The following is a 16,281-nucleotide window of genomic DNA, read 5'->3' as shown; positions in this document are numbered from 1 at the left end:
TTAACAGCTTTAGGAAAGAAGCTGTTTTTCAGTCTAGTTGTGCGTAAACAGTTTGGACACCAGGGGGCCATCCAGCTCCCCAAAAACCTTGGACACAAGTAAAAAAGCACAATGAGCATTTCTATTGTGGGAAACACTTCTCTGTAATCATTTGCCACACCACAGCCACAAGTACAGGTACACAGCAATACAGCAGCCTGTAATACTCTCTTTCTTTTCTCACTCTCCGTTCAAGTCACTGCCTCCACCACTCCTCCACGTAAGCTTCTTCCTCCAGACTCTGGCTCCTCGAGTTATGGCACGCAGCCCCTTTTTTCTTACACATGGAAGTACTTCTGTTGAGCTGAAGCTATAGCTCGGAAGCACTTCCGGGTGAGGTATGGGGCCAACAAAGTAGGGCTCCCCAGTCCTTGCAGTACCCCCTGGTGGCACTCAGTGGAACCCAGCAGGGCTGAGCCAAAAAACTCCAGTTCCCATGATGCCCCGTGGGCACTGCTGCAACCCAGGGGGATGACATCTAGTGTTTTGAGAGAGACAATGCCTTGTGTATGCTGTCTCCCCATCGTCTTTCCCAACTGAGGGTGTCTCGGATGGGCCAGGCTACCCGTCCGTCGCTCATAATGGATAGTCCTGTATCGTTTCTCAGAAAGGGAGCAGTTGTGCTGGCTGTGTGAGGTTGATAGCATATAAAATGAACAATTTTATGACTCTAGATATTGTTTTTAACTCTACTGCTGCATTGATTTAATTGGCTATAACGTCATCATGCTTCACTCAATATTCATGTTCTACCCCTCAAAACAAAAGTCAGACATTTCTCTTTCAGAATTGTTACACCTAGTTATATTGCATATAGGAATATGCTTCAAAAGTCAGTAACATTTTTACAAAAAATATCAGCTTTAAATGTTATTCTTGTTTTCATTGGTGTTGAAATAAGCTTCCAAATATTATAGTCGTTTCGGTGAATGTGTCAGGAACTCCCAGAAATAAAGGTTATGCAATATCTACAAGTAATATGTCTAGTTTTACCTTCCTGAAGCAGTACAAATAACATGATTTCTGTTTTCAAATAAGTATCCAGAGCAGGAATATCCATTTTTGAAGACCAATGGCCCATATATCATTCTGAAAGGCAGGTCCTACTCTGTCACAATATATTTACTTGGTAAAGAAATGATACTGTGTATTCAAATTACAACACCGATTCTAAAAAAGTTGGAACGCTGTGTAAAATGTAAATAAAAATAGAATGCAATGATTTGCAAATCTCATAAACCAATATTTTATTCACAACAGAACATAGAAAATGCATCAAATGTGGAAAGTGAGAAAAGATAAGGTCATTTTCAATTTGATGGCAGCAACATGTCTCACAAAAGTTGGGACAGGGCCATCTTTTCCACTGCGTAGCATCCCCTCTTCCTTTAACAACAGTCCGTGAACATCTGGGAACTGTTGAGACCAGTTGTTGGACTTTTGAGAAAGGAATGCTGCCCCATTCTTGTCTGATAGAGGGTTCTAGCTTCTCAACAGCAACTCGGTCTGCTTTGCTGTATTTGTCGTTTCATGATGCACCAAATGTTTTCAATTGATGAAGGGTCTCGACTACAGGCAGGCCAGTCTTCTTCTCCAAAGCCATGCTGTTGTAATGGATGCAGTATGAGGTTTAGCATCGTCTTGCTGAAATATGCAAGGCCTTCCCTGAAAAAGATGTTGTCTGGCTGGGATTAGATGTTGCCCTAAAACCTGCACATACCTTTCAGCACTGATGGTGCCTTTCCAGATGTGCAAGCTGCCAATTCCATAGGCGCTAATGCACCCCCCCATACAATCAGAGATATAAGCTTTTGAACTGAACACTGATAACAAGCCGGATGGTCTCTCTCCTTTTTAGTCCACAGGACGTGACGTCCATGTTTTCCAAAAAGAATCTTAAATTTCGATTTGTCTGACCACTTTCCCTCAGTCCATTTTAAATAGGCTTTGGCCAAGAGAAGACGGTGCTGTTTCTGGATTATGTTCACATGTGGCTTCTTCTGTGCATGACAGAGCTTTAACCTGCATTTGTGGACGGCACAGTGAACTATGTTGATGGACAATGATCTCTGGAGGTGTTCCTGAGCCCATGCAGTGACTTCCATGACAGAATCAGGCCTGTTTTTAATGCAGAGCCGCCTCAGAGCCTGAAGATCACGAGCGTCCAATTTTGATTTTCAGCCTTGACCCTCACGCATAGAGATCTCTCCAGATTCTTTGAATCTTTTGATAATGTTATGTAATGTAGATAATGAGATATTCAAAGTCTTCGCAATTTTACGTTGAGTAACATTATTCTGAAATTGTTCCAGAATTTGTAGACACGTTTTGCTAATTGGTGAACCTCTGCCCGTCTTTACTTCTGAGAGACTCTGCCTCTCTAAGATGCTCTTTTTATACCCAATCATGTTACTGACCTGTTGCCAATTAACTGAATGAGTTGCAAAATGTTCCTCTAGCTGTTTCTTTTTAGTGCCTCCTACTTTTCCCCATCTCGATATTTTTGAGACATGTTGCTGCCTGCCATCAAATTCAAAATGAGCAAAATATTTTTCATGAAATAGTAAAATGAGTCACGTTCAACATCTGATATTTTTTCTATGTTCTATTGTGAATAAAATAAGGCTGCATGAGATTTGTGAATCATTGCATTCTGTTTTAATTTATATTTTACACATCGTCCCAACTTTTTTGAAACTGGGGTTATACAACACCAAGAGTTACAAGATTCAAAAACATCTTAAAAATAAATAAACAACCATAGAAGGTGGAAAGTGGTGTCATTTGAAAGCCAAAACACTTTTCTGATTGAGTAGGTAATCATTTCTCTGTCAAATTGTACACAGTTGTATTTGGATATTCGAGCAAGTGGTTAGGGGCAGGTGACAGCAATTTGGCAAAGGGAACAAAGAAAAACCTTGCCATGTAGTTTAGGGGTATGGATTGTGGCATTTTAACAGCAAAATGCTGCATGTTAATTATAGCAATGAGGAATCACTACTTTCTTGTAAACGAAGTATAGGGAAAGTATTATAAGCGTCCAAAGATTCGAAGTTGAGATTTTAATGAATTTCAACATTTTACGCCTCCCTGACTTTCTCGTATACGAAGTACAGGGAAAGTATTGGAATCATCCGAAGATTCAATGTCAAGATTTTGATGATTCTCGACGTTTTAGACCTCCCTAACTTCCTCGTACATGAAGTATAGGAAAAGTAGTGGAATTGTCTGAATATCTGATGCCCGGGATTTTGATGAATCTCGATGTTTTATACCTCCCTGACTTTCTTGCATAGGAAGTATAGGGAAAGTATTGGAATCGTCCAAAAATACATTTCCAGATTTTGTTGAATCTTGACGTTTTAGACCTCCCAGAGTCCGAAAATACCATTTTTGGAATTACATCTGTGTGTCTATCTGTGCGTGTGTATGTGTATGTAAACACGATAACTTGAGTACACTTTCACTTAGGTCATCCAAATTTTGCATACAAGTATTAGATACAAAATGTAGATTTCTATCAACTTTTGGGCTATTTCTGTTAACCGGAAGAGGTATTTTACTTTTTATTCAGGCAGCCGCAGAGTCAGATTTATTCAACTTTACTTTTATAATAATTGTTCAATATATTATTAATTTGATTTGATTTGTTGTTGATGGTTCTTTAATGTACATATTGTCTTACAGTTTACACCACAAATATCCATCCTCATATCTGAGTATACAAGAAAGTCTAGGGGAGATTTTTTTCCCATTCTGCAGTATTACATGAAACATGAGACATCAGACAGACGACCTTCTCTCCAAACACACTCGTTCCTTATTCCTTAATATATGCACTATACTTAGAGATGAGCATTCATTGGCTGCCAGATCTCATGCACACAGAGCCTGCCTCACGACTAAAGACAAAATCAAACCTGTCTGATTTAGTAGGAGCAAATCCTGGACTAGTTGGAGTGACTTGTTCAGCATGTCACATTAATAACTGGATTCACAGTAGCATACTGCAACTGCCATTTTTTTTTAAAAACATTGCATTGTTGTTTGGTCCAAAACAATACGGCTGAGTTAAAAGGCTTAAAATGAAACATTTATTGGTGTTTGTGGCTCGAATGTAGAAAGAAGAAGTGGGACTTGTTGAAACGTTGTGACTCGAGATTTCAGTAAATCTGTTACTTTATTATGAAAATTCTAAAAATCTGAATGGTCATGCAGTAATTAATAGACATTACATGGAGGATAAGACAGATATGAGTGTAATATTAAGCTCTCATTTCCAATAAAATCATTTCTAGTTTTCTTTTTTGCATGTGATATGCAATTAAAGGTGTTTACTAAAACATCTAGCATTTATTCGAATAATAAAAATAATGACATCCTCATCGTTTTATGAACAGCAGTGTGTTTTTAATAAGTTGTCTAAGCCCCCACTTGTGCTTCACTACAAATATCTGGCAGAGCAGTAAAGTGACTTCACATTTCTAGACCAGGAGCAGATGTTCAAAGATGACACACTCATAACTTAAACTCTTCTTGAGATCAGCAAAATTGGAGAAAAAAAAAAGAAGAAGAAGAAACTTCTTCAGCTCGGTGCATAAAGTGCAAATTCATGATGATGCCCCTTTCTAACCCCAAGTAGTGGAGCAACATTTTAGAAAATTGATGATCCAGTAAACATCTCGGAAATTAGGCAGTGATCCTCAAAGCAACAATCACAATAAATAAATAAATACCGACATATAGAAATAAATAAAGCAAAAAGAGTCTGAAAACTGGGGAAAAAAAAATCTGATTGGCCGAATGCAACTGATGTAACCCTCTCCCACGGTTTCTTACGGGACATTTGCAGAGACAGATAGCTTCTAGACATTTCCAGGGTGGTCTAGGCGTAATCTGTTTTTTATGTATATTTTTCCATTTGAATTCTTTTCCAAACTGTTTCACTGCTCCAAACTAATTAAAACCCCCTGACTATAAATAACATGCATTCAATTACAGAGTTTGATTTGTCATCTCTCTATTGGCTAAATGCATGACATATGTCATTATTTATCTCACCTTAAAGAGCGCTTTATAATAATCCTAATTTTGTTAATTAGTCATTTTTTTATTATGTTTGAATACAGCATTTAAAATTTTGGTGAACCCCAGACGATATGATATGTGGCTCTAATGGCATTAACCCCTTAACCGCCCTCTGCCGGATATATCCGGCATCGTAGCTTTAATGCTCACGCCTTACTGCCGGAATTATCCGGCACATTTGCCTGTGGTTATGTGAATGCCTGGCGCGTAGTACAACTGACAGTTTGGCGTGGGTATTATTACTACGTTGTATTTCGACAACTCTGCGCTTGTATTGGCCGATCACGTGATGTGATTCGAAAGTGAAAGCTGTGAATATGGCGAAACGTAAACTGACTTCAAGTGAGGTTTTGCAGGCGATTTTGGACAATAATTCTGATCATGATTGTAGCAGTTCTGAAGAAGATTTTAGCGACAATGATGATCAGCAATGTGCGCTGCATGATACTGTGAATGACGGCGCATCGGATGATGGCGATGAGTGGGTGTATCCCCAGCATCTCAACTGGACTGCTGCCCGTGGTGAACTACCTTTTCTGCATCCGTTTGAGGCAACGTGTGGCTTTACTGTTGATGTAAACAATTACACTGCTGAGCAGTTTTATGAGCTGTTTGTGTCACCTGATTTGATCACACATTTTGCTCATCAGACAAATCTGTATGCAGCACAGTTTATTGAGAAAAATCCCAATTTACCTCCACATTCCCGTGTTCGTGCTTGGGTAGACACTGATGAAAACGAAATGAAAAAATTCATTGGGATTTTGATGTTGATGGGAATAATCAGAAAACCAGATATTGAGATGTACTGGTCTACAGATCCTATGTATGCAACACATATTTTTGCAGCTGTCATGACACGTAAACGATTCTCTTTGCTGCTGAAATTCTTTCATTTGAATGACAACAGAAATGACCCAGATAAGAAAGATCCAAACCGCGACCGCTTGTTCAAGCTACGTCCTTTGATTGACCATTTATTTGAAGCATTTCAGTTGCCCTACATGCCAGGACCGTCAGTTACAGTTGATGAAAGTTTATTGTTGTGCAAGCCTGTTGTGTTTTATTATGTGTTTGCCCATTTCTAGAACTTGCACAACATTTAGTGGTCAATAGTGCTTGAATAAATGTAAAAAATGTAAAAAAAATGTAAAAAAGTAAAAAAACGAAAATTGTTCAGATTTCGCCTGGCGTGGGGAATATTTAGGGCGTTGGCGGTTAAAGGGTTAAAGACTGAAGCTATTTTTACAAAATAATTTGTTTCCATGTATTTTTGCCTATAATTTATTAGAAAAAAAAAGGATTTGTCGAAATCTGTTCCTTATGTGTTAATTAATCCCGTAGCACTACTTATGAATGTGTCTTATGGTTCTCTACCCAGAACCTTACCTGCAACGAAGTCTACTTGTAGAGGGATACACCATGAAGGTACAGCTTCTACAAGAGAACTCCATACCTCTGCTCCAAATAATCCAAACCTCCAAACCACAAGCATGATTTTGTTTTTTAAATACCAGGGCAAGTCAATCATCATCCACACATTTGCACTAATTGTGTTCCTAAGAATTACTTCTGAATGCTTTGAAGTCACCAGTACAAGAAAACTCCCACATATGACATACCGTTCCACTTGTCTCGATGTCTAGTGATCTGTTCAGCCATTCTTTGGTGCTTTTACCAGTATGTTTTAGGGTCATTCTCATGTTACAAGGAAGGAAGGAAAATGAGACGTAGGGGTCACATAGTCATTTAGGAATAATATACTTATTGGGCATAAAGTGTTTTGGTATGCTTTCCACATTAAAATATAACATCAGTCTTAGACGTAATATCAAAGGGTTAATCAATATCAGAAGCATATCAGGAAACCAGGTTAAGGTCAAGTGAACAACAAAGAACAAGAAGCTCCTGGGTGATGGGTTCAAGAAGCTGGCTGACTATCATGTAGCCAGTAAGACTTGAGAGATGTCACGCACAGCAGGAACTCAAAAAGTATTGTAAAGTATTCTAAGCTCCTAATCCATCAGCAGCCACATTGGGTGGTCTCTCAGATGGTCTTAAAGTGGAGAAGGACAAACAAATCGTGATGGCCATTACCTCACTACTAGCATGTTGACTTGTCTTGCTCAACTGGAAGAATCCCAACCCATCACCTTTAAGTCAGTGGGTGGCTGATGCCCTGTACTATCTGAAATTGGAAAAAATCAAATTCTCACTCAGAGGATCTGTTTAAACCTTTTTTTTTTCCAATATGGCAGGATCTAATCAATAACATTTTAGAATAAGCTTCTATATCGGTGGAAAGGATACTCTTCCTGCCATGCTACTTCAAAGATGTCATTTCTTGGCTGGCTCTCCTCTTTCTTTCTTTCTTTCTTTCTTTCTTTCTTTCTTTCTTTCTTTCTTTCTTTCTTTCTTTCTTTCTTTCTTTCTTGCTTTCTTTCTTTCTTTCTTTCTTTAGGGTGGGGGTTGCATTTTCGGTTTGTTAAATCTGATTTGATTGTATTGATTGTGATTTGCTTTTACTTAAAATTAATAAAAATCAATTAGAAAAAGAATTACAAGGACCAAGAACAGAGAAATTAGACTTTTGTTTTGGGGTGGTAATACTTTCTGCTTGAAACATCCCGTGTATTTTAACCAATCAGAATAAATATTCAGATGCTGCTAGCCAACGAACCAATCAGAGAAAATGTCAGATGAATATGTAAGCACTAATTCATCAGTGTTATGTAAGTTCAGGTGTCTTTTGTCATGGCCAAAAGTTTATTAATTTTAATTTTCACAAAGTTTGCTGCCTCTGTTTTTATGATGCATATACTAAAGAATGTCTAAAAGAGTAATCAGACGAATTGCAATTAATTGCAAAGTCCCTTTTTGCCATGAAAATTAACTTAATCCCAAAAAACCCATTTCCACTTCATTTCAGCCATGCCACAAAAGGACCATCATTGCTTTGCACAAAAAGGACTTCACAAGCAAGGATATTGCTGCTAGTAAGACAGCATCTCAATTAACTATTTATCGGATCATCAAGAACTTCAAGGAGAGTGGTTCAATTGTCGTGAAGAAGGCTTCAGGGTGTCCAAGAAAGTCCAGCAAGTGCCAGGACCGTCTCCTAAAGTCGATTCAGCTGCAGGCACCACCAGTGCAGAGCTTACTCAGGAATGGCAGCAGGCAGGTGTGAGAGGGGTGAAGACTTTTGGTGATGGCCTGGTGGGTGTCAAGAAGGGCAGCAAAGAAGCCAAGAAAAACATCAGGGACAGATTGATATTCTAAAAAAGATACAGGGATTGGACTGCTGAGGACTGCTGGGGTCAAGTCATTGTCTCTGATGAATTCCCTTTCTAATTGTTTGGGGCATCCAGAAAAAAGAGAAGGTGAGCGGCGCTACTGTCAGTCCTGAGTCATGCCAACAGTAAAGCATCCTGAGACCATTCATGTGTGGGGTTGCTTCTCAGCCAAGGGAGTGGGTTCAATCACAATTTCGCCTAAGAACACAGCCATGAATGAAGAATGGGACCAAAACATCCTCTGAGAACAATTCCTCCTAATCATCCAAGAACAGTTTGGTGACCAACAATGAACAATCCAGCATGATGGAGCACCAGGCTATAAGGCAAAAGTGATAACTAAGTGGCTCGGGGAACAAAACATCAACATTTTGCATCCATGGCTAGGAAACTCCCCAGACCTTAATTCCATTGAGAACTTGTGGTCAGTCCTCAAGAGGCGGGTGGACAAACAGAAACCCACCAATTCTGACAAACTCCAAGCATTGATTATGCAAGAATGGTCAGGATTTTGCCCAGAAGTTGATTACCAGCATGCCAGGCCGAATTGCAGAGGTCTTGAAAAGAAAGAAGGGCCAACACTGCAAATATGGACTCTTTACATAAACTTAATATCACTGTCAATAAAAGCATTTGAAACTTATGAAATGCTTGTAATTCTACTTCAATATACCATAACATACCATAATAAACATCTAATAAAAAGATCTAAAAATAATGAAGCAGCAAACTTTGTGAAAACCAATAGTTGTGTCATTCTCAAAACATTTGGCCACGACTGTAGCTCTCTGTCTTTACTTTTTTTACCATTTTCTGACAACCTCTGCTCAGGTCAGTGTCCATTAGTAGATTGCTGTGACAGGAATGCTCCCACGTCAAGCATTTTGCAAAGAAATAAATAAAGGACGCAATGAAAAAGTTTCCTCTTTCATGGTTCCTGACTCAAAGAGGACCTACTTTAGGTCAAGATTTGTTTCTTTATATATATTTATATTTCCAATTTATTTCTTCTACACTAGTTATGCAAAACGTTGAGCTTTTTGGGGGTTCCCTCCTATCCCTCTAGACTTGGAAAACCTTAATTGTAGGCCATTTCTGCACCATATTTAGTGCAAGAAGTTACTCCCTTATGACAAAGAGTAAACCAATAGGTATAAAATAATCAAGAAGGACTTGAAGTTGTGCATGCCAGATACAACTGACCCCAAGGGTTCACCCATAATGAGATACGAGGGGTCAAAGTTACTCCTTTTCATGAAACTTTGAAAAAATTGGGATTGGTAATACAGGCATGTAGGGTGTCATTCTATGTTATTTTTGATATTTGATTCTTTACCGGTGGTCCTAGCCCTCTAAGAGCCACTCCAAGATGGTAAAAATGACAAATTTCAAACATAAGCTTGTGAGGTATCATTTTAGGCTATTTTAAAATTGTGATTACAAATTTGATGTTATTTTTGATTTTTGATACTTTACTCCAAATCTAGTCCTCTATAGACCTCTGTCTATCAATTAAAAATAACAATAAAAGTTTTGAAGGCAGCATGTAACTAAAAAATGTATTTCTTCAAATTGGGTAACATCACTTTAAGCAATAAGGCCGAGTGCTGGCACAGCAATTAGCCTTGTGCCTCATAATACCAGATCCCAGTTCAACTCCCAGAAAGCATTCTTTCCGTGTGGAGTTTCCATGTTCTTCTATAGGCAATCTGGTTTCTTTATACAATCCAGAAGCATATTGTGAAAAGGTAAGTACACCCTGTGTTTTTTTTTCTTATCTTATATGTGGACATATCAAGATTTGATCTTCATTTAAAGGGTACCTTTAGATAAAGGTGATATAATTGAAGCAAACACAATTAAATTTTGATGTGGTAATAATTTATTCAATGCAAAAGGAACAGATGTGCCATTTCTGTCCTTGGAAAAAGTAAGTCCACCTTTGAGTCTAATAGCCTTGTATTGCATGCGTTTTCTGTAACCATCTGGGAGAAAATCTTTCCCACTCCTCCTTGCAGAATTCTTTCAGGTGTGTGATGATTTTGAGGGTTGTCTTGCATGCAGGGCCCATTTTAAATCCAACCAACGTAGCATCAAGATGTGCTGTGACTTGGCCATTCCAAAACTCTCCATTTCTTTCCTTCTTTTTAGCCATTCTGTGGTGGTACGTTTAGGGCCATTTTCATGTTATAAGGTTCACTTTCGGTTGAGCTTCAATCTTCTGATGGATGGCTTCACATTATCTTCAAGTTTCTTCTGGTACAATGAAGAATTCCTAGTCAGGTCAGGTTAGGTTGGGGAGCATGCAATGGTGCAGCATGCTGCCGCACCCACCACACGACGAAACAGCTCTGGATTCTGGTTGGCAACCCCCCAAGGCATACACACAGTCCAGTCTGAATCCCTATCTGCCACAGCCAGGTGTTACATGGGCATCCCCTTGGCCTGGTCCAGCCACTCGGGTCCTCAACAATGAGGTTCCAGAAAGCCGGATCACCCTCAGGGAATCGCGCCACATGGCTGTAGTGCCGTAACTGATGCTCCCTCACAATGCAGGTAATGTGCTTCATTTGGGACTCCATGAGCAACACAAAGTCAAACCAGCGGTGCCCAAGGATTCTCCAAAGAGACATCAAAGGAGTCCAGTCTTCATCTCAGGTCACTGAATAGCGATTAAGTCTCAACCATATAGTAAGACAGGGAGCACCAGGATTCTACCTTTGTCCTTTTGCAGAGATATTGGGAGCACCACACAACCCTTTCCAGTGACCTCATGATCCCTCGTGTTCTCCCAATCCGTCTACTGACTTCATAGGAAGAGTCACCAGAGTCACATAAATGTCACTGCCAAGGTAAGTAAACCTCTCGACAAGGTCGACACTCTCTCCACAGACAGACACACTGCTGATGGCTAAGAGGTCATTAAAGGCCTGGATCTTGTTTTTTACCCAGGACACTTGTAAGCCCAGAGACTCAGACTCCTTGCTCAGTCTCTCAAGAGCCCCAGTCACAGCCTCCATTGACTCTGGATTCTATGGAGGCCATGGTGAAGGAAAGCAGCCCACAACTATACCATTTCCACCTCCATGTCTTACACCTGATATCAAGTTCTTCTAGTCAAATGCTGTCTTTGCTGTTTACTTGTACTGTGGCCAAAAAACTGTCTTTGCCTTCTCTGTCCATAAGAAATTGTCCCACAAGTCCTGGCCTTTCCCTAGGTGTTCTTGGGCAAACTTTAGTCTTGCCCTGATGTTCTTTCCTGACACCAATCCCATCTAGATCTAATTTGTGCAGCCTCTTCCTAATGTTAGACTTATGCACTTTGACATTAACAATTATAAGAGCTACCTACAGGTCCTGCGATGAAATCCTGGGGTCCTTAAGAGACTTCTCTCAGCATATTGAATTCTGCCCTTGGGGCGAACTTGCTGGCCTGTACCAGTTGGCAGTAGTTTGAAATCTTCTCCACTCGTAAATGATCTTCTGAACAGTGGAATGGTTGATGTCCGCTTGTTTGAAGATCTTTTTAAATCCCTTCCTAGTCTCATAACCATGTATAACCTTCATTTTGAAGGCCTCTTTTGATCTCAGCATGGTTATAGATAGTTAGATATAGTCATCTACGCCTGATCTGGTGCACCTGATTCTAATTTGAGGTATCTGAGGTAGTGGTAAATGTAGGGATGGACTTTTTCCATATCCTTCATATGTTGCATGATGTTTGTTATATTATATCACGTTTATCTGTAGAATTGAGACCAAATCTTGATAGGTTCAAATATATTGAAAAAAGAAAACATTTCATGAGGTGTATGTCTGTACGTTCAACTTGCTGTATCGCAGGTACATGAATACAGTGTACTGCACATGAACTGGCATTACACCTTAAGAACAATCTGGATGAGAACAGGCCATTCAGCCCAACAAAGCTCACCAGGCCTATCCACTTATTTCTTCCAAAAAAACATCAAGTCAAGTTTTGAAAGTCCCTAAAGTCTTACTGTCCACCACACTACTTGGTCGCTTATTCCAAGTGTCTGTCATTCTTTGTGTAAAGAAAAACTTCATAATGTTTCTGTGAAATTTACTCTTAACAAGTTTCCAACTGTGTCCCCGTGTTCTTGATGAACTCATTTTAAAATAACAGTCTCGATCCACTGTGCTAATTCCCTTCATAATTTCACCTGGTTGGGTTCTGTTGTTTTCCAGTTGCTGATAAGATATGACCCACTCCCTTTAATTCATTTCTAGAGAAAGTGGTTTCAGGAAAAGAATGAACGGATACTGAGCAGTGTAGCCAGTGACTTTCAGTGCAGAGTTTCACAGGCTGAGTCAAAGCATTCAGGTAGAGTTTAAAAGGAGGATACAATTAATAAAATCACTCAGTACTCACCTGCGTAACTCATGAAGTTAGTGAAGGGCGTACTGACAAAGTGACCATTCCCACAAGTGTCATTTCCTGGTTCTGGATCCCTGCAGTGTTTATGTTTCGGAGTTGGGTTGGTGTCGGCACACAGGTCACCCGTTTCCATTGATGGCTCTGTTTCCAGGCAGGGGTCATTGCAGGTCTCAATCTCAGAGATGCCTCTGAAGACGTGATACAATCCCAGGCTGTGGCCAATTTCGTGGATCATCGTGTGGGTATGTCCGAAAGTCCCATAAAATGAAGGATTTAGCACAATTCCACCTGTGGAGAGACAGTAATATAAATACACATTGACCTTTGACTTTGATCCTCCTCCTATTTTATAGCACAGGATCAGATTTATTATTTTATTTATTTACTAGCTGTCCCTCGCAGCTCCGCCCACATAGTAGTGAAACAGGACAAACTTTAAAAATCTATTAAAAAAATGTAATTCTGGCTAAGCGGAAGGTAGGTATGCTCCATTTTCGGTGGCACATATATCTGATCGTGTTCAGCTCTGACGGGAGAGTGTCAACCACATGGAGAGAAAAGCATGTGGTTGTGATATCTCTGGCAATGAGCAGCTACCTTCTAAAGCACACGTAGCTCTGATCTCTCAAAGATGTCAAACTTTACTCCTTAACAATCTCTAGATGATAATGTCTGCTGAACAAACAGGTATCGCTAGCTAAGTGGAGGCAAGGTGCGCTCCAACAAGTGGCGAGAGGTAAAGAGGCTGGTGTGTGAGTGAGGATGGCTCCACTCCCCTTCCCTCGGCCCGCTGCGTCTCTCTGGGATTCACTCGAATAAATTGGTACAGCATGCGAACTCTAATACTTAGTGCAATGACAGAAGTCGCAAAATCAACTGGAATTTTCAAGCAAATTATAGAAAAGAACCTGATCTAAATCCGTTAAGTAGATCTCTCGTGAAAAACGGACAGACATATAGACAGACATTGGATTTATATATATATATATATATATATATATATATATATATATATATATATATATATTTAGATTGTAAGATTTGAACTGCACTTTTGGAACCCTGTTTATTTTTGATGGATTGTTTTAATAAAAGCAGTGGAGCACTTCTGCACCTACCCCTCACTAAATGTGTGTTGTGTCCTCATCTGCTGGGCTCATCCCTCGGGTATGTTATTGGCTGTATCAGGTTCAAGAGGCTCCAAAATGCTCCAGGGAGCGTGGGGCCAACCCTCTGTGCCACACCTTTACTCCAGGCTGCCAGCCCTGTGCTGCTACCTGCTGGCTTGGGCCTGCCCTTGGCCCAAAATGGGATGTTAGTTTTAAAAGTTCAAAAAGGCTTTAAATGCTCAAAGAATGATATCAAACATGTCCTTCAAGTGAGAGGATAAACTGTAAAACCTCTGTCTTGAATCTTTATAAGGAAAAGACTTGTTTAGCGCAACCAGAAGGGAACAAAAATTGAACAAAAGAAAAAACAACTTCTGAGAGACTCAAGTATACAGGCTGAAGGCAGCCCCCTCAGCAGTGATGTAAAGGTTGGCCTTGGGAGCAGCAGGGAGAGGGACCCCCTGCTTGAGGGGACTTCTCAAGCAGGGGGTCCCTCTGCTGACCCTCTGACCCGGAAGTGCTTCTGTCGGGCTATGCACCGGTACCAGAAGTACTCTCAGATTCTGACATAAAAGTGAGCCGTCCAGCCTCCCCCGGTGAGTCAGAGTCGGCAAGCAGAAGGCAAAGCTCCCCTGGAGGAGGAGGATTGTGGACTGGAAGATTGTGCAGCGACCTGTGTTTGAGGTATTTTGTGAAAATAAAAACCTTTATTTTGCACCTGGGACTGTGTCTGGGGTTTTGGGGCTCAGTGGCGCCACCTGTCTATGACAAAATTTATTAGGGATGGCAGTGTGGTGTAGTGGTTAAGGCTTTGAACTTCAAACCCTGCAGTTGTGGGTTCAAATCCCCGCTAGTGACATTGTGTGACTATGAGAAAGTCACTTGACCTGCTTGTGCTACAATTGGAAAAGCAGAAGAAATGGAACCAAATGTTATAAAGGTGTCAGCCAAATATGTAAATTATTGGCACTAATGTGACATATTGACATGCTCACTACTATATATTGCATGTGATAAAATGCTTAAATGATTAGTATTCATAATTATTAGCAAATGATAATATTGAGGGGCCCCCGTTCCTACATTTTTAATTGCCAATAGAAGAGGCCCATCCTCTCTCAAACAAACACCCCCTCAGCAGATAAGAATGACCTCTCATTGCATCGCCTATGCAGCCGCTATGCTGTTTAGTTTATTTTCACATGTCTCACTTTTAACTTCCTTACATTTACTTTCTTAGTTGGAATTTAAATAGACTTTCTAAACAGACACTTTTAACAGGTTGGCAGACAACTTTATCTGGTCATTGCCAAAGTATCCAGTCAGGTGTTGGATGGCCAGTTAGCTAAACTCAGATATGCTCCTCTAATGCGTGACAGCCATTGGACCCCAGGGGTTTATTTTTTGACCAACATGCATTTCTTCTTTCTTTCTTCTGCCACCTAATCTTTGTATCCTGCCATACTTTTGCTATACGTGATTTATTTTCCCTATTGGCAGATGCAATAACGAGCACAATAAAAAATAATCTGCTGCTGTTTTTCTTACTGCGTTTTAATAGCCTGAGAAGCTGGAAGGTGCTGTTGGTGTCTTGACCTTACATCACAAATTGTGAGTGAACAAGGCTGGCTGCGTGACTTCCTTCACATATCCCACTTCTCTCTGACATGATTTAAGTTGCCGTCTTTATTTTTTCTTTTGCAGCAGCTTTCAGACTGAACATTTTATATTCGGCTGTGTTTTAATATAATTCTGCATGTAGGGTAAAATCCAGGCTTGATGTCCATTGCTTTGTGGGTGCCATGTCACATCGGCTGTGATCTAAACTGAAATATCTTTATAAAAGCTTTTTGTGAGCTTGAAAATGATTTGAAATAAACATTTTGTCTTACAAAAAATATCATCATTTTGCGCACTAGATTACCATAATCTGAATTATTACGCACTTTGCTTCTTTGATCATTTTATTTAGTATTCTATTTAACCCTTTGGGCAGTTGAAACTTGCAAGTACAAGTTCAGCCCGCGCTAGTAATGATGAACCCTGAGCGCTATTCATGTGTATATTAGCTATTGTCATGGGTGCGTACCTCAAAATGACAAGAGATCTCTCACGGTCTCAGTCTTGGGTCGTCAGACCCCATTTATTAGAGCAAACAAAAGAAAAAAAAAAGAGTAGGTTCAGTCTAGAAGGGACAAAGGATAACCCCCCCCCTCCAGCCAGCAAGACCATGACCTTTCAACAAAAAAAAAAAAAACAAAATAAAAATCTTCTTTCCCACTTGCGGTTCCTTTTGTCTCAGTCTTTACCTTTATCAGCCCGACCCAGTCTTGCCTTAAAGAGATGTGCTTGG

The 16,281-nt window shown here is 40.0% G+C and overlaps 1 protein-coding gene across 2 annotated transcripts in view; it reads right to left on the bottom strand.

Moving 5' to 3' along the window:
* Nucleotides 1-16,281, bottom strand: part of pappaa (pregnancy-associated plasma protein A, pappalysin 1a) — an 803,024-nt gene that overhangs the window by 573,266 nt on the left and 213,477 nt on the right. For both annotated transcript variants that reach the window (XR_007935844.1, XM_028809181.2), the window contains exon 4: nucleotides 12,814-13,107. Coding sequence is in view for 1 of the 2 variants with exons in the window: in XM_028809181.2 (XP_028665014.2) it covers nucleotides 12,814-13,107 (294 nt within the window). In the remaining variant the exon portion in view is untranslated. The remainder of the gene's footprint in view (nucleotides 1-12,813; nucleotides 13,108-16,281) is intronic.

Source organism: Erpetoichthys calabaricus, chromosome 9 (genome assembly GCF_900747795.2).
Source record: "Erpetoichthys calabaricus chromosome 9, fErpCal1.3, whole genome shotgun sequence".
NCBI classification, from domain to species: Eukaryota; Metazoa; Chordata; class Cladistia; order Polypteriformes; family Polypteridae; genus Erpetoichthys; species Erpetoichthys calabaricus.
Note: the sequence above shows the minus strand (reverse complement) of the source record. Positions and strands in the feature narration are given on the sequence as shown.